Below are 22820 nucleotides of genomic sequence, written 5' to 3' on the forward strand. Positions count from 1 at the left end.
ATGGGACTTACTCCCAGGTAAGTCTGTATTGCATGGTGGGAGAACCCTACCAGGACCTAGGGCTCCTTATATAGAAAATGGAAGTGTGGTTATTCTTGCCAGCTAATGAATTTGACATACCTGCAGATAATGGATTTGACATAACCCCAGTGTCCAATGGGCTCCTTGGCTGGGTTGTAAGCGGAGGATGGTGATGATCCAGCCTGTAGCATAATATGTATCCTTAAGGCCTTTCCTGACTTTTTATTCACAAATCTCTTGTTTCAGTCATGGCTGTGTTTTGTCTTGTGTGTTCAACATGCATTTAACACCCAAGTAATTATCCCAGAGCTTTCAGAAAACAAATTGAATGCATTTCTATGGATTTATTTCTATGAGAAGAAAAAGACCATAACTCCAATAGTCATTTATTCCAAAGTCTAGTAAGGGTCATCAAGGGTGTACTATCACCCCAGAGTCATGTAAACTCAAAGGCCCCTAAAACTTAAACTTTCCGTTGCAACACAAATAAGATGTTCTAACCCCTGAACATCTCTTTGAGTGGAAGTTGCATCTTTTTTTTTCTTTCCCTCTATGGGTTTGTGGGTAGTGAATATGTAAAAGCAGAATCCCTAATTGAAGCTTGAAAAGCAGTTTGGGGAATTGTTTTTTATACAAGTAGAACAATGTCTGTGTACTTCCCTACTGACATTTTTGAATACTTGTTCAGAAAGGTATTGTTATTAAATGTATTTCAAGGCCATGTCCTCACAGAGCAACATACACAAAAGATACATAGATATAGCAGACACATCAAATTAGTTTACATTTCTGAAGCAGCACTTTAGCATTGCAGTTTTAACTTTCATCCATCCCTAAGTACCACTATGTGGGGCTGTCTTTGAAGACAGTTCAGAAGCTGCAGCTTATGCAAAGTGTGGTGACCAGATCAACAGAAGAGACCAGGTCTGAACATACAGTACAACGCCAATTCAGGCCCATTTGCAGGGGCTGCCTGTATGTTTCCGAGCCCAATTCAAGGTACTGCATGTGATCTATAAAGCCTTACGTGGCTCAGGACTGCAATACCTGATGGTGCTCCTCTCCCAATATAGAATTATCCATACAATATGATCGTCATCGGAGGCACTCCTCCAAGTGGCTTGGAGGATGGGAAAAAGGACGCCTTCTCTGTGGTGGTCCCCCCGAATTGTGGAATTCTCTCTTACTGAGGTCTGTCTGACGCCAACATTGTCATCTTTTCTGTGCAAGGTTAAGACTGTCCTCTAGACCCAGACATTTGACAGCATATGATATGATGGGTTTTAAAGTCAGTTGTGTTATCAGTTCCTGGTATCTTATTGTAACTGGGTTTTTTTTAGCTGTTTTAAATTATTTTTAAATTATGTATGTTGATGTTGTATATTATATGTTCGTTCTGTAATTTTTGTGAATTGCCCAGAGAGCTTTGGGTGGTATAGAAATGAAATAAAGCCAGTTGCATAAAAAAACACTGTCAGGGAAAGGGAGCCTGGACGAGATAAGTTTTAAAGGCATGTTTAAGGCTGTACTGTAGGAGCCAAGTGTAATTTATTCAGAATAAAATTCCATAACTGTAGGGCCACCACCAAGTAGGCCATCTCTTGGGCCAACTTTGTTGATCCTACTGGCGAGCAAACAAACAGGGGGAGGCACTGAAGCAGCTATACTATAAATGTATTATTTGTAACATAATTTTGTGTGTGATATATATTAAAAAAAATGGTGATGAATTAGGAGTGTTGCCATGAAAAAATCATGAGGATCCACACCTCAGATCCACATTTTTGTGCAATGGAGGTGCCAAAATAATGGGTCTGTAACTTTTTCAGTGTAATCTGTGGAGGATTTGAATGCTGGTTTGGTGGATTTGGAAGGATGCCATGTAAAAACCATGGGGTCCTATGGTCTGGATCTTTTTGTTATTGTGACAGTGCTACAAAGCACTGGATCCAATAATTTTACTATGTAGTCTATGGACATTGATGGACATTGATATTTCACAGTTGTTGTTGTTGTTGTTGTTCAGTCGTTCAGTCGTGTCCGACTCTTCGTGACCCCATGGACCATAGCACGCCAGGCCTTCCTGTCCTGCGCTCTCTCCCGGAGCGTGCTCAAGTTCATATTCATTGCATCAGTGATGCTATCTAGCCATCTCATCCTCTGCCGTCCCCTTCTCCTTTTGCCTTCAGTCTTTCCCAGCATCAGGGTCTTTTCCAGGGAGTTTTCTCTTCGCATTAGGTGGCCAAAATATTGGAGCTTCAGCTTCAGTATCTGTCCTTCCAATGAGCAGTCAGGGTTGATTTCCTTTAGGATGGACTGATTTGACCTCCTTGCAGTCCAGGGGACTCGTAAGAGTCTTCTCCAGCACCACAGTTCGAAAGCATCAATTCTTCTGCGCTCTTGGTTAAACTGTCTAAAAGGCACAAGGATTTGTTTTTGTAACACAGTGGTTGGTGCCACTGAGTGCTGGATCTGTATTATGTTGGAGTCAAGGAACTAGATGCAAGTTGCGTTATGGTAGGAGATTTGGATACAGGATTGGGGCTCCATACTTAAATCTTGAGAAGCCATCAGGATCTTTTTCCCAGATGGCTGGGGCAATGCCCCAACTGAATCTATTTTACAAGTGTAATTTCATAATGGATTTGAGGGAGTATGAGGGCAGTGCCATCACAATGCCAACGAAGCACTAGATCTGTGAATATATATATATATATTTTCACCCTGCAGTCCACGGACAGGGAGTGAGGTATGAATGATGTGATGGCAGTTTTGGAGGTCATGTTACGAGGAGCCTTGCCACCGATCCATGTTTTTGCAACGCAAACCGTGATTGTTGCAGCGCACCACATGGGCAGGGATATAAACTGTCATTCGATTATAGATTTCGGAAGCCTCCACCTCAGCACTGGAAGGGCTCCTGTGGATGCCACTTCTACTTTTCTCCCACCAAGCAGAAGCCCGCGCTTTTGGCAGGCATCTGGATCCCCTCATGCGGCTGACTCTCCCTCAGGCGGGCGAGGATGGGCGGACGGGCGCGGCAGAGACCTGCTTCTCCCGCCGCGGTCCGCGGGGCCGTAGCGAAGTGGGGCCAACAGACACCCTTTGCCTCCAAGCCTTCTTGTTGTGCCGACGGTAGATTGGGGAGACCGGCGCGCGGGCGGTGGAAGCAAACAAAAAACACGCCCCGCCCCGCCCCGGTTGTATAATCCCCTCACAGGCGCAACAGCTCGGTCTAGCCGTCGCCTCCGCGAAGACCGAGCGCTGAGAGGAGCCAGGGCGGCCGCTCGGCCGACGAGCGCCCAGGCTCCGTTCCGCTGCTCGCCCGCCTTTCTTGGCGACTGCGAGCGAAGGACGAGGGGGAGGAGGGGGAAAGGGGCTGCCGAGGGAGCTCGGCCACGCCCCCCACGGGCTCCGCAGCGCAGGCGCCCTGGCGGCTACCGCAGGCAGGGGGCGGCAACATGGCGGAGCGAGCGGCGCCCGCGGCGGCAGCGGCTCTGGTCCCATAACAACAGCGCGGCGAGCTTCCCGCTTTCCCTCGCTTCCTTCCAGCCTCGCCCGGTCGGCTGTGGGCCGCTTTGCTGCGGCTGTCCCCGTCGCTGCTCGAGGGGCCGCGGGCGGGAGGCGGCTCCGGCTAACGGGGCAGCAGCGCCCATAATAACCGCTCATTATAGAGGCGAGCGCGGGAGCGGCTCCCGGGACGGGTCCTTCGGCGGCGGCGGCTCGGGTCCGCTCCCTGCGGCCCCGCCGGGCGCTGCTGCAGCGGCGGCGGCGGCGGCTTGGGCGCTGCGGCGGATGCGCAGCTCCTCGGCCAGGGCGGAGCGCGGCGGCAGGTGGGGTTGGCAGCAGCCGGGGCTAGATGGCGAGCGAGAAGCCGGTGTCGGGGCCGGAGCCGCAGCCGGCGGGGCTCATCCCTGTCGGGGCCAGCAGCAGCGGCGGAGTTGGCGGTACGGGGGGAGCAGCAGCAGCAGCAGCGCCGCCGCCGACAACGACGACGGCAGCAGCAGCAGCAGGAGGAGGAGGAGGCGGCGGCGTCTCGGCGGCCGTGATGGGGGAGCTGAGGGCGTCGAGCTCCGGGTCTGTCGTGCTGCCCGCGGGGATGATTAATCCGTCCGTTCCCATCCGCAACATCCGCATGAAATTCGCCGTCTTGATCGGACTCATTCAAGTCGGGGAGGTCAGCAACCGGGACATCGTGGAGACCGTGTTGAACCTGGTAAGGGCGCGCCGCCCCACCTGCCGCAGCTCGAGCGCAGGGGGCTCTGGGCATATGGGCAGCCTTTTGCCGCCCCCCCAAACAGAGAAAAGCGGTTCCCTCAGCCCCCCCCCCCCAACTCTCAATGCACCTGCCTGCCCTGGCACATGCAGTTGCCTCTGGCTCTGGCAGTCCCTAACTACTCTTGTGTCCTCTAACTGCTCCGTCCTCTGTCCCACTCTTGCTCCCTCCCCCACTTCTTCATTTTGGTTCTGATGCCTGTTCTCTTCCAGAGTTCCCTTTCAATCCTTTTCCCCACTGCAAAAACTCGGGGGGGGGGGGAGTGTCCTGTGCTACTTTGTCATTTATGCTGGGAGCTCTCCCTCTGTCTTCCACTGCTACTTCGAGAGTTCCCTATACCCATATGTGCCCACTCTGCCCTCCTTAACAAGGTTCTGCCTCATCTATTCGTGGCATGCTTGGTGCCTCCTCCTGACAGACTTCTCATAGCCCCCTGCTGATCCTTCCCAAGACCTGAGGCAGACAAATCCCTCATCTCCGATACCTTTTTTCTTTACTGTGAAATAGTGGCGATCCTTCTTTTGTAAAGATAGAGATTGACTCCCCTCTCCCCCATCCCTCAGCTTTGTGCCTCCAAACTCCTTTCAGATTTTATTTCCACCTCCTACTCATGACTTGTGCAATACACACTCACTCCATCTCTGTCCAGCCTACTGGCTCTTTTCAGTTGACTTTCTTGTTTTGCCCATGACTAGAGGAGTGTATGGAATACTGCTCCGTCACATAGGCCACACAGTTCTATTTGTTGCTTCTTCAAATGCCACCTTCTGTAAAAGTGGATTTAAATTTAATTTTATTATTCTCAACTTTAGGTGGTAGCTGCATAGTCTAGCGACTGTAGTCTGCTGCCAGGCAGAGGATTTAATGGTACATCTATTTTTAATTGTATAAGATTAAAGAACAGCTCCAGATGGCGTCTTTCCTCTGTGGCTGAAATGTGTGAATGATTTTAACCCTATCACCTTGCAGCCAGTTGGGTCTGATGTGTTGAAGAGAGGTTTTGTCTCTTATAATCTGTTGATGGGGTGGGCTTCTATTACTTTGTTGCACTGTGTAGCTTATTTGCCTTATGGTTTGAAATAGCTTTCTTGTCCACTCTCCATCTCTAAACTGTGTTGATTCTCTCCCCCAATATGGAAAAGGCAACATTTCATATTAAATGTAGCTTTTACTCACTTTGTGGTGTGAAAGAGTTACTGCAGAGCTGTGTGGCAATGTTTTAGCTCTACCTACCCCAGAGGTAACCTACAGAAGCCAAATGACAGAAAAAGGGGGTCTAGAAATGAATCACTTCCAATTATGTGCAATTTGGTGCCTCTCCTGAATGCGAGATTTGCTGCGGCAAAGCTGATGGAACAGTTGAATGAATGGGAACATCCTATTCTGGGTTAAAAAGTGAAAAGCGAAGCTACTGCATGGCAGATAACGTAAAATGCTTTTCTGACAAAGTTTTAACCAGCCTATGCTAATTTTATGGCAAAAGCTGGAGCTGAAATAGGGATACACCGGTCACTTTGAAATGATGTGTTGTCTTGATGTTAGGTAAATATTTACATCTGACCTAGCCTGACAGAATGGCAGAGCTGCTGCACACAGTCAGAGATGGGTTGTTTAATATTGATATCTTAAGGGACATTTAATTTATGGCTATTTTATATCGGTATCTTTAAAGCTCTGCTTGCTTCATGATGGGCCTGAGTCAAAAATAATAAACTATTTACAATTCCTCCATATTCACATACTTGTTGTTTGCAAAATTATTTAAATAAGTGTTTGTTATTTCAATGTCACTAGGTATTTGCGTTGAAGATACAATTTATGTATTTCAGCATGGCAGTGGAATGAGATAATAAATAAAAAGATTTTGTTAAGCATCTCTAGGTAGATTATGCCCTGGAGGCAAGGTGTTAAATTCATTTCCTGGAGTTTTCCTCCTCATTTATTGTTTTGGCAATTGAGGAAGCTTAAACCTCTGGGAACCTGTTGATGTATTGGGAAACACTTCATCCATTCATAAGCCTGTCATTGGTTTTTCTGGCAAGAGTCTTCTGCCTCTCCTTATGAATATTGTAGAATATTATTTCAAATGTACTTTCCCCCCCAGATTTTGTTGTTGAGACATACATCCTTACGTGTGTTCAGCAATATCCACTGGATATATTTCCAGTAAGGGGGAAATTGAGAAGCTGCTGCGGTAGAAATATACTTTGCATTAGAATTGTTTACTTCAAATATGAAATGGCACAGGAAAGAATATTATGAAAAGAGTGTGTAGTATTCTTTGCAGTACAATAAACACTGGCTGAGAACATAGATTTCAGTCTGATATAATTAAAAACAAGGGCATAACTCTCTTGCAAGGAAAACACATCCTAGTTTGAAAACCAGGAAGCAAAATTATAGTAGTCTTTTTCCAGCTACCACGAAGGTCACTGCTGCTGCTTTATCTATTCACGTTTTATTTAGTTAACATACAATTAATTTATTTTATTTTTGTATAGGAGAAGCAGGCAGATTTGATGGAAGCCTGAGAATGGGAAAGGCTGGGAATCAGACTGAGTGGGTTTCCTGCAGTTGTAATGTGAATCACTGCCCTGTGTGTCTGCTTTTTGGATTATTATAAGATACTCATATGTGTTCATTTGACAACCATATCATCAGTGGTTGCATATCAATAATTCTACAATACTCTGTCTGAAATATTTTGGTTGGATATTAGAAAAGGCCTCTAAGATGTTATTAGACATTAACAATTGATAAATAGCAGAAGTAGCCATGTTGGCCAAAAGAAAAATGCCACAATCCATGTTTGGGCAATATGGTTATTAGGCAAACTAAAGGTCACAAGACAGTGTACAAGCTTTCAAGTTCTCCAGAACTCTTGGTTTCTACTGACTTTTTTTTTTTTAACTTAGTACACCATCTGAAATTATCTCCAGTTTTGTTAACATAAAACTGATTAATTTCTCTTCTCTACCTACCAAGAAACCTGTGTGTTTCACCTAAGGATGAAGATGGTTCTGGGTAACAGCTGGATTTTATATTTTCAAAACTAGGCATCAACCAATATTTGAAGTGGCAGAAGTAGCACCAGAAGCAGTGTTCAACAGATATTTTTTAGGGGTCCTCCATGACCACTGGCAACTATAATTGTAATTCTGGCAAATGTCATCAGCCCCTTCTTCAAATACCCAGCATGGCGAGAAAGCTCCCCCCTCTGTCATGTTCTCTGTGCACTTCATATGCCAGCATGGTTTGAACCTAGATACCTGAAAGACCATCTCCTACTGCACGATCCTACCTACATAAGTAATCGGGAAAGCCCTTCTAAGCACTTCTCTCAGGGTGGCAGAATGGAGGATGGGAATGAAAGATTTGGCTATCTCAGTAGCAGTGGAATTTACTGTGCTGTGAGACCTGGCAATCTACCTCCCTGAATGCATTCAGAGGACAGTCTTTTTTGTACTTTTTCTGGTACTGTCTCTGGTTGTTGATGTTTTTGCTGCTGCTCTGAGTCTCACTGCTTTTAACTTTCCTCAGTGCCTGACATCAAGTGAGTATTTCTTGCTTTGCACCAGATACAGGGGAAGCTTGGAGGTAACAAGAGATGACAGTGCGTCTGACTTTCCTGACATGTAACATAGGACTTGGGGAGAAGGGTGGGGGGTTGTGGTGGAAAATAACATATGGCTTCAAACAAGCCCAAACTTGGTGACCTCTGTTTTTGGTTTGTCAACCAGTATCCTCATGCCTTCATAGTTGAGCTATCTGCACTGAGTTATGGGAGTTGTTAAGAACTCTTCAAACTAGGGCAGGGGAACTTTTGTGATTATCGTGTTGTTGTGATTATCCTGTTGCAGTGCTAATAGTGCAAATCCAGCAGCCACTCAACACTAGGGGTGTACAAAACCTTTGGTCTGCGGGAGTCTGCAGGGCGGGGGAGGTGATCCGTTCCTCCCCCCTGCAATCCTCACCAGCCCTGGCCGGCTCTGCTCCACGGTGAGCTGCCGGCCGGCTCCGGCTGCTGGGACACAAATGGCGCCCGCATAGCGGATGCCATTTGCGTCCCTGATCTTTCCAGTAATAGGCTACGTGAAGATTTACGTAGCCTATTATTGGAAAGAACGGGGACGCAAATGGCACCTGCTATGCCATTTGCATCCCTGTTCCTTGCAGTAATAGGCTACGTAAAGATTTACGTAGCCTATTACTGGAAAGAACAGGGACGCAAATGGCATCCGCTATGCTGGATGCCATTTGCAGTGGAGCAGCCAATGGTGGCAGTGGATGGACCCCACCGGCCAGCGGCAGGTAGCTTCCGTCCCGGGGGGATTTCGGGTGCTGGGGGGGTAGTCCGTTCCGCCACGGACTCGGGGAATCCGTGGCAGATTTCTTCGCCATCCCTACTCAACACTGACTTAAGAAATGTGTTGATACTTACACTAATGATTTTCTAGTAAATAGAATATTTGTAGTAGTTAGTCTCTTGGTCCAGGCAGTTTTCCAGAATTTGATGTAGATGTAGCCTTAGAGGTGGGTCTGGCCCTCCCTGTTGTCCTCCTCTTCCCAAAGCTAAAAAGGCCAAAATATTTCTTGCTTCATAAAAATGCAGTCCATAGTAAAGTTGCTGGGTGTAATTTTTCTTTGCTAGTGAACATTTTACTCATTCAACCATGTATAGTTATGACTAGTGTAATGATAGAATAACTTTGCTTGACTCCTTCTTTGCTTATCTTCAAAGTCGCTGCTGTGCTGTTCCTCCTGAGATGTAGAAAAATTATAGATAGGTGTATTTCTATGTCTTCTGACACTTCACATCTCTGTCTTAGTTCATGTCTTCATTCGTTTAATTCAGGGGTGGGTAATGTGACTTTCACTGCTGCCCCCGCCACCCCCCAAATTGTGTGTGTGTGTATAGGCAGCTGGAGCAGCCATTTTGAAGCTTTTTTGGCACTTTGAGTTAACAAGCTAATGTTGATCCTTTTGGTGCTCTGTAGCCACTCCAGATGCCATTTTTGAATTTGTTATTATTTCTTATTTTTCTTTATATATATTTTTGGTGCCCGGTAGGGGGAGAGGTGTGGCCTGCAGTGGGGAGAAGGCTGGGGAGTGAAAATGTCTCCTGGATCTCCCGGAGTTGCCCATCCCTGGTTTAATTTCCCTGGCTAGATTTCTCACAACTTGGTATTTCTAGTTAGTGTGCATACGTCCAAAAGAAACCGTGGTCTAAATGCAAATAGTGTGCTACACCCTGAAAATGCTGGTGGCAGAAAACCAGTTAACATTACTTGGGGGATGTTAATTTATCTCAGCATGGATATGGCCCACCTTCTCTCAGTGACAAAGCGCCATCTGTCTCTTCATATATATTGTTTCCCTTTTTGTGTATCAATCTTGCTTGATCAGTCTGGGCCCCAAGAGAAACAAAACAGTTCACATTATGCAGAGTACTAAACCAACATCTAAACAATCAAAATATATAAAGGTTGTTTTTTTTTAATTTTAAGTGTGACTTCTTGTATTTAAGAAATACCAACTTAAGCAGAGACGCATCGAAGGGCTTATATTAATTTTGTACTGTTTCCTAAGTTTTCCTTTTAAGTACTTCTTTCAAAAACAGCCACTAAGGGCGCAGTCCTAACTAGATAGGTGGTTGCCTCCAAACTCGGAGCCGACCGCCTATCCAAAGCAAGGCAGGAGAGGCACGGGGGGTGGGGGATCATTCCCTCTGCGCTTCTCCTGCCTTGCTGTTTTTCGCTAGACAGCTGTTTTCAGCTGTCTAGTGGCGGGGGGCCCAAACGGGAGAGGAAGCTGTTGTACAACACATAGGATGTGTCGTATGCGCAGCTCCGCTCTCCCCACCCTGGACCGCCCCCCGGAATGCCCCTTTGCAGTCTCTCTGCGCTCGTCTTCCGAGCACAGAGGATGGGGCTTCTCCACGCTGCCTTGGAGGCAGCACGGACAAGGGGGGAGGTTGGTTTTCCGAGAACCGACCTTGGAGCGTGGGCTCCGAAGTCAGTTCCTGGAGAAGAGCATATCCTGTGGCCCTCTAGATAGTGTCTAGTGGCCATAGGATTGCTCCCTTAATAAGTTAAATTTGACTAAGAACTGAACCACAGAGCACAAATAGGAAGTGACAAAGTCTATATGACTTATTGTGGATGTATGTACGAGACATGAATTCTATTTGACAGTCCCTTCAAAGGTAGCTTGAAATGTTCAGTTTCTTCTAAAGGTGAAACAAAAATTCTAGTCTTGAAAATGGACTATTCATAGGAAAGAAATACAATAAAATGTGTTTAAAAGTCAACAAAGCAAATTCCATGCATTATATAAAATGTGTTTATAACGGAGAAAGCTTGTTTATGATCTTATGGGAGCAAAAGCACCTTTCCATGTTAGCATTTGTAATGATATGTCATTAAAAAAACTAAGCTTGTTGGGGTAGTTCATGATTAATTGTTATCTTACTATTTTGTCTCTGATTAGATGCCACTAAATAACATGTTAATAGTTGATGGTTATTGCTCATTGAAGAAGGTAGCGTGACTTGTCGAGTAATAGGTTACTACTTTATGTAAACAAGAAAATGGTGAAAGCAGCAACATTGGGAGATAATGTGTCTGAAATTTCACATTTTGATCTTTTATGGCTATTCAGGGAGATGATGAGCAAAATATCTCAATTGTAAAGTTGGGAGAGAACTAGGATGGTTGTGAAGATGAATTAGGGGAACAATAAACTTTGAGTAGTATCCAACAGTGTCCCAGTGCTATTGCTCATGATGTTGTACTAGCATAAACCAACCCTTGTGCAACCTAAGTAGGGCAATGGAGAAAAACGTTAATTTGCCGACAGAATTTGGAGTGCAGTAGCAATTTCTACTGGCAGCCATTTCAGCTGCAAATCAGCTTTTTTGCATTACACTAGCAAGTGCTAGTTACACTGAGTAAGCTTTGGTTTATTCTAGCGCTAGGACAGCATTTGATTCTACCCTTGGCTACTAAAAGTACTTTTTCTTTTGCTATGCAAATTATTGTTTGGTGTAATTACTTGTGTGAAAGTTTCTTTCAAAGATTGCATCAGGACTGCTTGAACTGACTGTCTCTTAGTAATTTCTGGTACAGGAGCCGGGATAGTAATTAGAGTGTCAGACTAGGACTGAGGAAATACAGGTTCAGATCCCCTCACAGTGCTGAACCTCATGGGGTGACCTTTGGCCCGTCATGATCTCTTAGCCTAACCTACCTCACGGAGTTGTTCTGAGAATATGTGGGAGGGGAAAGAACCATAAATATTGCCTTAAGGTTCTAGGAGAAAAGATGGAATATAAACAAAATAAAGACATGGAGGGAGCAATCCTATGGCTCCTAGACATTATCTGAGGGGCCATAGGGTAGTAGGAATTCCCCCCTCCAAGGACAAAAAGAGCACTCCAACCTTGGAAGGAGGAGTTGGAGATCCAGCCTCCCTTCCCCCATCCCCTCGCAGCCAGCACAGAAAGAACCATGCTGGCTGTCCTTTGAGGTTGGAAAATCAACCTCAGAGAGGTGGGAAAGGGGGTGTTCTGGTAAGCAGGGAGAGGAGGAGACCTTTGTGGCCAGGATGCGAGCTATCCTGAGCCTCTTCCAGGCTCCTTCCGTCCCCCTCCAAAGCACCACTGCTAAATTGCCAAAAAACCCATCTAGCAAAAAACCCAGTGATTGGAGGACAGGGAGGCAAATATCACCTCCACCAAACCTTCTGCCCTGACAGCTTCAGCCCGGCAGGGCATTGGATACACAGAAGTCCGAGTTTGGGGGCTTCTGTCTTGCAAGGTATCACTTAAAATATGTCTAAATTAGGATGGGCACCAGCTTCAAACAATTGTGGTGGGGCTGTGGATCAATTCTGGGTTTCAGTCAGAACCAGCCAGAACTCTAAAGGAGCTATCCAAAGTGCTGAACCTATTTGGGGGATAGGGTTCAGGATCCACTGGATCCTAAAGCCTCTCCATTGCCTGTCCCACCCACAACAAGGTAGGTCAGCTAGATGGGCCAAGAGGAAAATATAAAGAAAAGGAGGAACGGGAGGCATTTTACCTCTGTCCACCTCCTACCCGTCTGGTCTGCTGGCAGGTCATAAGATAGACAGAGGGCTCCAACATCAGAGCCTATCTGTCGAGTGGCTATCCCTTAGGACTGCACTCTTAGACAGTCTTATGTAAGTTATCTTTGTAAGTAAGACCTTAAAAGCTGCTTGCCCAAGATTCTTTTTTTTTTTTTTTTTTAACTAGCCAGCTTGCCAACACATAACTAGGTTTTTGGCATATTAACAATATTTCAGCTTCGTTTAGCTTATTTATCTACTACTTTTCCATGGTGGACCATGCCCAGAGCAGCTCAGAATAAACATCACATTTTAAAATGTATATAGTTTTTAAAAAACTTCAATGCCTGGTCACCTGGAGGCAATTCTTACTCATCATAGATGACCAGATGTGTGACTATTTACAAGCTTGATATCTAGACTGAATTGCATGCCTAATTACCAGGATAAGAAAGAGAGTAGTATTCTGCAGCTCCATGATCTGATCAGCCTGGCCAAATTTAAACAAAGCCTGGGTAGGGTGTCACCAACATGTGCAGGTACCCTGATTCTTACAGGAGTACCGGTTAATCTGAGGTGGGTGGAGGTCGGTGGATGCAAGCAGGCCGACACAGGATGAAACCTTTACTGGTCTGCTGAACAGCAGCACCTCTGTTTTCCCAGATGGCACTCCTATAACACTGAGAATTAGTAGCAAGAGAGAGACTGCAGACTAAGACTTGAGAGGGGAAGAGGTGGCTTTGATGTGAATGCCTCCAGTCCTTCTAGGGAGAAAAAACTTGGATGCCCTACAGCTAAGAACAGGCCCAGGTTGTGCTCCCATCACAACTATTCTTCTAGCTGCCTTGTTGTTTTAGGCTGAAACATTATCTGGGTATTTAAAAAAGTAAAAATAACGAGTTAAAAACAACAAAAATATAATAAGATAAAACAACATTAAAACAGCACTCAATAAGATCAAAAGCAGGTGAAAGTAAACAGAGGAGAGAATAACAATAAATACAGCTAAAACAAGCGTCAAAACATTAGTGGTGATGATGGTGGTAGTGGTCCTTAGTTTCTTGATCAAGACAGGCAGTGGGCTAAATTTAAGGAATTGGCATTAGCATTTGAAATTAATAAAAATATTATTCCAATTGTATAGTCTATATAATGAGGTAACAGATAAATGTTAGTCAGCTATCTGTAAAGGTAGTTGGCATGTGACTCAGGGGAACATCAACTCCCTCAAGGTTCTGCAGAACTTCCCACAATAAATGGATATGTATAATCTGTTAAAAATATTAATGGAGAATTAAATAATATTGTTATGGGTTTTATTATTGGTGATGGTTGCCTGAGGCATACCTGGACAGAGCCTTGGGCTTGTTAATAGCCTGATGATATGTTGGCATAGGAACTAAATAATTGCTGGAATGTTCTATATAGGAAGAATTATCGGAGAAGCAAGGGAAACATCTGCTTCCAAGCTAAGAAATGTTAAAATCCAGGTGTTTGTGTAAAGGAGAACAAAAGGACAACGCTGCAGTTTGGAGTCAGACTGAGAAAGACAGGGAGTTGGATTTTGAGCTCCAAAAGCATCTTAAATTTCTGGCTGCCTCCATAGACACCTGATGTGGAAGGAGCAGACTTTGGCAGTCTGTCGGAATGTTTCAGCTATCTGTCTCCACCTATATTCACTGTATATATTTGTAAATAAAGACAAATATTACAAAATACCAATAAGCTTCCTGTGGCCTCCTTGTAAAGGAATCCAAATCTGGGTAAGTGCTACACCCTTGTACATCTTGTTGCTTGGACAATTGGGTATGTGTAACTGTTTATACTATGGTGAACTGGTAGAAGCAGCTGAAGTTCTAGACAGTCTTCTGAAACCTCTGTCCCCTCAAATGTTTTGCACTGCAACTTCTGTTAGCCTCAGCCAGTATAAACTTTCCGTTGCATGGAATAGCAGAGAGCCCAACATAATTATGCCTGAAAGTCAGGAAGTTGGCATGTTTTCTAACATAGCCCAAGAACAACCTATCTTAACAGCAGGCTGGTAAACAGGACTTTTTAATAACGCTCCTCTGCACATTTATTCGGTATTGAGTTCAACAGGGCTTACTTCCAAATAAGTGTGCATAAGATTGCAGCCTTAATGTTTAGGCAGCCAGGAATTGTACAGTGTGTTCAAGTATGACATTAGAAAAGTCATGTATTAATTCCCAGGAGAAGAGAAGAAACTGGGACCTGTAATCCAAGAGTTCATAAATATTAAAAAGTTAATCCTGGCCTCTTTGGTACAGTGCTCATTTAATCTAGAAGTTGATAAATCAATATACAAAGGAAATTGTGTTCTTGAATGGAAATGGGATCCTGCCCCAATTAACAAGAATCCCTAGGACCATTTGTAAGGAGGATCATCTAATTAAATTTAAGGGCCTAAAATGAAAAGATGTTCTCCCCCTCTCCTCCTCCTGCAGCCCTCTGTGCTATCAGAAAATCTGCTCTGGAGGATTTCCCAGCCTTCCAGATCAGATTTTGAGGGTGCAAGAGGGCTGCAGCTGGGAGGGGGAATTGTGCCGCTCCTGGTTCTGCTGATGGAACTGCTTCCTTCAGTGGAATGCAATAATTGGATTCAACCCAAGGAGTAGAGAGAAGCAGTGGTTTCTTTTGGTTCCTTATCTCATGAAGTTTGCGAAGAAAAAATAGCATATAATAGCAGCTCCAACTTGGAACACTCCAGAGGCTTTGGACTTCAACTCTCAGCATTCATGATAATTGGCCCTGCTGGCTGCAGCTGATGGGAGCTGAAGTCCAAAATATCTGGAGAGCACCAGGTTGGGGAAGACTGCCATAACCTGTATTCAGTATTTCTTTTTGAAGCATTGCATTGAGAAAGAGTGAATATTCCATTCATTAGGAATTCAGAAAGGAGAAACTAGATTTCTGTGGTTAGGGTACATAGACATAGTATTTTTAAAGTGCAAAATGTTCTGATTTTCTAAATTGGTCTCTAATTGTCACTTATTCATTTACTAACAGACATATGCTTAAGTCCATTTATGTTAATTTAATTATGTCAGTGTGGGAAAATATCAACTTCTTAGGCAGTAAGAAGCAAAACACCCATATTTCAACTACAGAGTGTAAGCTTCTGTGTTGATCATAATTAAAAATATAATCTCCCTGCATTATTTTGCTTGGGGCTCCTGGAAATACTTTGAACACATTTATGCTTCGGCATTTCTAATTGATATATTGTAATATCTGTTCTTCTGAAGTAGATATATTTTGTTCCTTATGCCTGTAGGCTGATTTGTTCCACCGTTGCTTAATCATAGAAATGCAAAGACATTGGTCATAAAATTCCTTTCTCTTTTGTGCTTAGACTTAAATCTCTCTTTAAACAAGATAATTTCCAACATTCCATCAAACTCTCCTAACATTCCATTGCATTCTAGTATGATCAAGGAATAGAACAGGTATTGGGCTACACTGACTGAAGCAGGTTTGCTTCATACTTCATGGGATCATGAGGGACAAGGAGCAGTTTTAATTCCCATTTACTTTATCCCATTCACAGTTGGTGGTTTGCTGCCAAATTTTGGCAGCAAACCAAACAGCGGCCTAAAGAAGGCCAAATTTAGTTTTTAAAAAGTGTGTGCACTTTGTTTTGCTGCTTCTTCTGCTGAAGTTTGGTGGCATGTGACAGCACTGAGCCCCCCCCCCCCAGATTTCCATGGGGTTGAAATTTGCCCCTGAAGTTGCCCACCCCTGACCTACATGGGTGCCGTGGGAGTGCAAAATGATGCATGTACAGAATATAGAGATGCATCATGTGTGTACTTATTTGTGCACAAATGGGCGTCTGCAATACCTCACCCATCATATTGATTGCTATTTTGCTAGTGTAAGAATGAGTTTCTGAATTTAATTTCTTCACATCCTGATGTAATCAAGAATTGGAATTCAGTGCAGCACTATACAGATGAGAGTACATGCAGTTTTAATGGCTATCATTGAATTCTATAGGTAAAATGAATGCGCTGCAATGAACACAACAGTTGGAAGGGGCAAGACCCCCCCCCCCCCAACAAGAAACTGGAGTTATAGTCAGCAGGAGGCTTATTTTTTCTAATATAACCTATACTGATTACAGGAGGACATGGAACCCACTAGTAAAATAATATCTCATGTATCTATCCCTATGACTTCCCTCTCCCATTTTTACTATATCCCATATTGGTGAGTTGCTGTCATTTACTCCTATGAGAAAACATTTAAAAAACTCCACTAGTGATTCCCTGTCCCTCTCTCATACCTCCAGTACTTCCTGTTCAGCTCAAAAATTCCTAGCACTCTGTCTGATTCTGACACCCAAGTCAAACTACAACATCATTTCTCTGATATTCCTACTAGCTGAAGGGTGTTTTCTTCCAAAGCATGGGGATTTCAGTTCAAGTCGTTAGCTGCTGTAAAATCAGCTGGTAATTCCTAACCATCAGTAATCATTTGGTTTAGCAAAGGTTGGGCAGTAGGGATGGCCAAATCTCTCGGTTTTGCTTCCAATAATAATATTAATAATAATAATAATAGTTGTTGTTGTTGTTTAGCATGAGTTCATTCTATCCAGTTTTTGCTTCAGTTTGTGATTTTTTTTTTAAAAGCCAGATGAAAATTCATATGCATTTTCATGCAGATTTTTGTTTACACAAAAAGTCATACACATTCTTGTATGCATTTCCCCCAATGTATGGCTTCTTTGTATGCAGTTTTCTTTATGTATGCAATTTTTCCTAACATACACATTTTTTGATTGGAGACTGAATTCAGAGAAGTGTAAAACTGAAAGATAATTAGATTCCAGTTCATGTATTAGTTTGTGAAGTGAGAAATAGATAGAACCAAACAAATTTCTCTCCCATCCAAATTGGTCACCCAGCAGTTATAATAGGAATACTCATTTAAACTACAGGTCATGGGCTTCTCATCTTTGGCACTAATCCAGACTCATTCTGTTAATGTTGACATTTCTGCCTCCTTCCACGGCCCCAATAATCACACATTTAATAAAGATGCTTTAGAATCCCTCCATTTATTTGAAATCAGCATCTTGGCTAAAGTTAGAGAAATCCTGTCTTTTACTATATACTGGCTTAACTTTCCCTTCCATCATGTATCCCACCTCTAGCTTACTTTGTTCTTTTTTTCTGGCTGGTTGGCTGGGTATGCTTCAAAACAAAGCACTGGGCTACAGCCATTCATCGTTCTTATTTTTTAATAATGCCTCTGGGACCCATGTAGGACCCAAAGACATTCTTGGAGATAAAGATGGTGCCAGAGGCTGTCACTTTGCTGTGCAGCATTCCAGCCTCCCAGTTAGATTTTAAAAAGGAATTAAAATAAAAACCAGGAGGGGCAAGGAACATGATGTGTGCCATGAGAGGTGTCTGCAGACACATTGGTGCCCACGGGCACCACATTGGAGACCTCGTACCTAAGGCTTCTATCCTGTCTTTCATGCTGTTTAACATTTACATGAAATCACTGAGAGAGGTTCTCCTGTGGTTTGGAGTTGGTGCCCTCTGTATTGCTAATGACTCTGAACTCAAGCTTTCTCCCGCCCGCACCCCCGGTGGCTGTGGAGGTTCCCTATTATTGTCTGAGCTGAATATGGTTTGGCTGTGGGCTAACAAGCTCAAGAGTTAATCCAGACAAGACGAAGGTGTTGCTAGTCAGTAGAAAAGCTAATCCAGGATTAGGATGGGGCACAGCCTCTCCTAGATGGACTTGTACTCCCCCTGGCGGTTCAGGTTTGCAGCTTGGCAGTTTTCCTGGATCCATCATTGTTCCTGGATGGGTAGGTGGTGACCAGGGGAGCTTTCATACAGCTTTGGCTGGTGTGCCAGATATGCCCTTTCCTGGATGAAGTAGATCTTGCCATGGTAACACATGCTTTGATTACATCCAGGGTGGATTACTGCATTGCACTCTACATCAGGCTGCCTTTGAAAAGCATTCAGAAACTACAGCTGGTGCAAAATGCAGCAGCCAGACTAATCTCTGGAGCCTGCTTTGTGGAGCATATTAGTTCAGTTTTATATAATATGCATTAGCATTGGATTCCAGTTCGTTTCCAGATCCGATGTAAAGTGCTAGTTATTATTTACAAAACTCTAAACTCTTTGGGACCAGGATATTTGAAAAACCACCTCTCTCCACATGAGTCTGTCTGCCTACTGCTCCATGTTCTGCCACCTTCCAGGGCAATGTTGGTGGGGACACAAGCATGGGCCTTTTATGTTAAGGCACCCAGACTGTGGAACACCCTTTCTAGAAATGTTTGGTAGGACCTCCCCTCTCTTCTGATGTTTAGACACATTGACCTGGTTCACATGACGTGAAAACCCACGGTGGGTTGTCACCGTTGTTTGTTTCAGTGTGGATTGTCGTGATGTCCAGACCCGGCACAGTTTCCTCAGCATGGTTTGTTAACCCTGCACAAGCCACCCTGAGAACCCATGGCTTGTGGGGTTGTTCAAGGTGGTTTGTTGTGACCTGCAAACCCAGCAGAGTGGCTTATGCAAGGCTTATTACAGAGGTCTACGGAGCCCCCTGGCATGAGCCATGAAAAACGGCAATCTGGCTTAGTGCCACCTCCACCATTCATTCATTATTTATTTATTACATTTCTATACTACCCAACAGCCGAAGCTCTCTGGGCAGTTCACAAAAATTAAAACCGAACGGCACACAATAAAACAATATAAAATATATAGAACATTAAACCACAATATAACAATACAACCATAATAAAACCTAGCAGCAGTGCAGGAATTTAAAATACAGATTTAAAACAGCAAAGATAAAAATATAGAAAGCTAAAATGCCTGGGAAAATAAAAAGGTCTTCACCTGGCACCAAAAGGAATACAATGTAGGTGCCAGGCGAACCTCACTAAGGAGCTCATTCCACAGCTGGGGTGCCACAGCAGAAAAAGCCCTCCGCTTAGTAGCCACCCGCCTCACTTCCTTTGGCAGGGGCTCACGGAGAAGGGCCGCTGAGGATGATCTTAAGGTCCAGGCAGGCACATATGGGAGGAGGTGATCCTTCAGATAACCTGGCCCCAAGCCGTTAAGAGCTTTAAATGTTAACACCAGCACTTTGAATCGGGCCTGGAAATGGACTGGCAGCCAGTGCAGCTGGAAAAGTACTGGCGTAATATGAGCTCGCAGGCCAGTCCCTGTTAACAATCTTGCTGCCCTATTTTGGACCAGCTGAAGTTTCCAGACCGTTTTCAAAGGCAGCCCCACGCATAACGCATTGCAGTAATCCAGACGAGAAGTTATCAGAGCATGGATAACTGTAGCAAGGCTATCTCTGTCCAGATAAGGGCGTAGTTGGTATACCAGCCTAAGCTGATAAAAGTGCTCCATGCCACTGAGTTCACCTGTGCCTCAAGTTCTGGATCCAAGAGCACCCCCAAACTACGAACCTGATCCTTTAGGGGGAGTGCAACCCCCTCCAGAACCGGTTGAATATCACCTAGCCGGGCAGACGAACCACCCACTAACAGTACCTCCGTCTTGTCTGGATTGAGTTTCAGTCCTGGATTGAGTATCATTGGCCCTCATCCAGTCCATTACCGTGCCCAGACAGCCACTGCCTCACCTGGGTTTGATGAGAAAGAGAGGTAGAGCTGGGTGTCATCCGCATATTGATGGCACGTCAGCCCACACCTCTGGATAACCTCCCCCAGCAGTTTCATGTAGATGTTAAACAGCATGGGGGATAAAACTGAGCCCTGTGGAACCCCATGGCACAGAGCAATAATCCCCCAGCACCACCTTCTGGAATCGACCATCCAAGTAGGAGTGGAACCACTGCAGTGCAGTGCCTCCAACTCCCGACCCAGACAACCTATCCAGAAGGATACCACAATCGATGGTATCAAAAGCCGCTGAAAGGTCCAGGAGAATCAACAGGGTCGCACTCCCCCTGTCCCTCTCCCGGCAGAGGTCATCCCACAGGGCGACCAAGGCAGTTTCCGTTCCAAAACCAGACCTGAAGCCCGATTGAAATGGATCTAGATAATCCGTTTCATTCAAGGGTGCCTGGAGCTGTCCTGCAACCACCAGCTCAAGCACCTTGCCCAGGAAGGGGATATTGGCCACTGGCCTATAATTGTTAACATCCTCTGGGTCCAGGTTAGGCTTTTTTAGGAGTGGCCTGATTACCGCCTCTTTTAAAGCGGCCAGCACCACTCCCTCTCTCAAGGAGGAATTTACAACCTCCTGGACCCAGCCAGACAACCCCTCCTCGTTTGATTTAATAAGCCATGAAGGGCAAGGGTCAAGCACACAAGTGGTCGATCGGACTTGGCCAAGCACCTTGTCTGCATCCTCAGGCCTCAATAACTGAAACTCATCCAATAAAACTGGACCAGACGGTGCTCTGAACGCCTCTACCAATGGAACTGCATTAATCGTGGTGTCCAATTCATAACGAATCTGAGCAACTTTATCTTCAAAGTGCCTTGCAAATTCGTCACAGAGTGCCACCGAGGGTTCCACCATCTCTCTCCCTGGCCCAGAATGTAACAGGCCGCAAACCACTTGGAAAAGCTCCACTGCGCGACACTGAGAAGAAGCAATGCTGGTGGAAAAGAACTGTCTCTTTGCCACCCTCACTGCCACAGAGTAGGCTTGATAGTGAACCTGTGTTCAGTCAGACTCAGCACAAGTTTTCCTCCACCTGCGTTCTAGCTGTCTCCTCTCTTGCTTCATTGCCCTCAGCTCAGGTGTACACCAAGGAGCTGGCCGGGCTCTGCTCAGAGGGAGAGGGCACTTGTGCGCGATTGTGTCAACCGCCCGAGTCATCTCTGCATTCCACAGAGCGACCTGGGCTTCGACAGGAGCACCAGCCATACCAGCAAGAAAACCCACAGAGCCCTCTGGAATCCATCAGAATCCATTAATCTCCGGGGGTGGACCATTTTAATAGGTCCCCCACCCTTCCAGAGGGGGAGGCTGCCAAGAGTCTAAACCTCAAGAGGAAATGATCTGACCATGACAAAGGGACAGATGTTAATTCCTCCACTTTCAGATCACCATCCTCCTGCCCAGTCGAGAAAACCAGATCAAGTGTGTGTCCTTTTATATATATTGGGCCGATGACAAGTTGGGACAGCCCCATGGTTGTCATGGCGGCCATGAAGTCCTAAGCCGCCCCAGATACAGCGGCCTCGGCATGGAAGTTGAGATCCCCCAGGACCATCATCTTAGGGGTCCTCAACACCAAGACCGAGACCACCTCCGTCAGCTCAGGCAGGGAGTCTGATGGGCAACGGGGTGGGCGGTACACCAACAGCATTCCTAATCTGTCCCGGGTACCCAACACAAGGTACAAGCACTCAGCATTTGCACTCAAATGAGCAGGAAGCCTAGAGAGGGAGATTGAATTACTATAGACCACGGCAACCCCTCCTCCCCGACCCTCGAGTCAGTGTTGGTGCTGCACTGAGTACCCAGGAGGGCGCAGCTGGGAGAGAGTGACCCCTTCCAGTTCCCCCACCCAGGTCTCAGTAATACATACGAAGTCAGTCCCCTCATCCTTTCCTCCTCCCTTATTTTTTTTCCACCTTTGGGGAGATTTGCATAAATTTAACTGTTTTTGACTTCTTTAATTTTGGAGAGATTTCTGCAAATTCCCCGTAACTACTGTGCTTTAGTGAGCTTGCACCGCAGTAAGTTTAGTGAGTTTTTTCACCTTTGGTGAAATGTTAAATATGCAAAAATATCCCTGAAGGTGGAAAACAAAATTCTACAAAATAAACTCTACTCCGCTAATGAGTGGAGAAGGCTGCTGAGGTTGTGCTGCAAAAGCCATGGGATACTTGCCAGGAGCGGGCAGGAAGACTTAAGAGGAAAGCCACAGCAAGCCACAGAGTGCGTTATCATCAGCTGGGAGTAATGTGGGTTAGCAAGTGAACAACCAACTCATTATGCCTTATTTTCAGGGTGGATTATGATGATGTGCAAAGTGGCTCTAAATTACACACACACACCCTGGGAGGTTAAAAAGAGAAAGAATAGTTTTTTTTTCTTTTTGTAGCCATTTTAGCATGAAAACAGGAAGAGGGAAAGCTTAAATCCTCCTTCCTCTTGAATCACTATGGTCCTGAACTGGGGCCACATGCACTTATCCAGAAGTCAATCATACATAAATACACAGCTGTCCTAGGAAGAGGAACTTTGCTTGTCTCTGGCTGTGAGGAACAGCCAAGGATGCTTTTTTTTAAGTTTTAAGGAAAGAAAATAAAACCCTCAACCACCTCATCCTAAAAAGTAAGGTCCATCCCCCCACAACTCTGAAGATTAATACCACAGACATTTTATGTTGTACCAGATATATATGGCATATATACAGTCAGGGCCAGAAATATTGGAAC

The 22820-nt window shown here is 45.0% G+C and overlaps 1 protein-coding gene across 2 annotated transcripts in view; it reads left to right on the forward strand.

Moving 5' to 3' along the window:
- The first annotated feature begins 3279 nt into the window (after positions 1-3279).
- Positions 3280-22820, forward strand: part of NBEA (neurobeachin) — a 595906-nt gene continuing 576365 nt past the window's right edge. Inside the window, exon 1 of one of the 2 annotated variants that reach the window (XM_084843013.1) lies at positions 3280-4237. In XM_084843013.1, coding sequence (XP_084699139.1) covers positions 3881-4237 — 357 coding nt within the window. In that variant the 5' untranslated portion in view covers positions 3280-3880. The remainder of the gene's footprint in view (positions 4238-22820) is intronic. The other variant, XM_084843014.1, reaches the window with a different exon arrangement.

Source organism: Heloderma suspectum, chromosome 3 (genome assembly GCF_057233095.1).
Source record: "Heloderma suspectum isolate Gila_16-S chromosome 3, 16-S_ref, whole genome shotgun sequence".
Lineage (NCBI taxonomy): Eukaryota > Metazoa > Chordata > Lepidosauria > Squamata > Helodermatidae > Heloderma > Heloderma suspectum.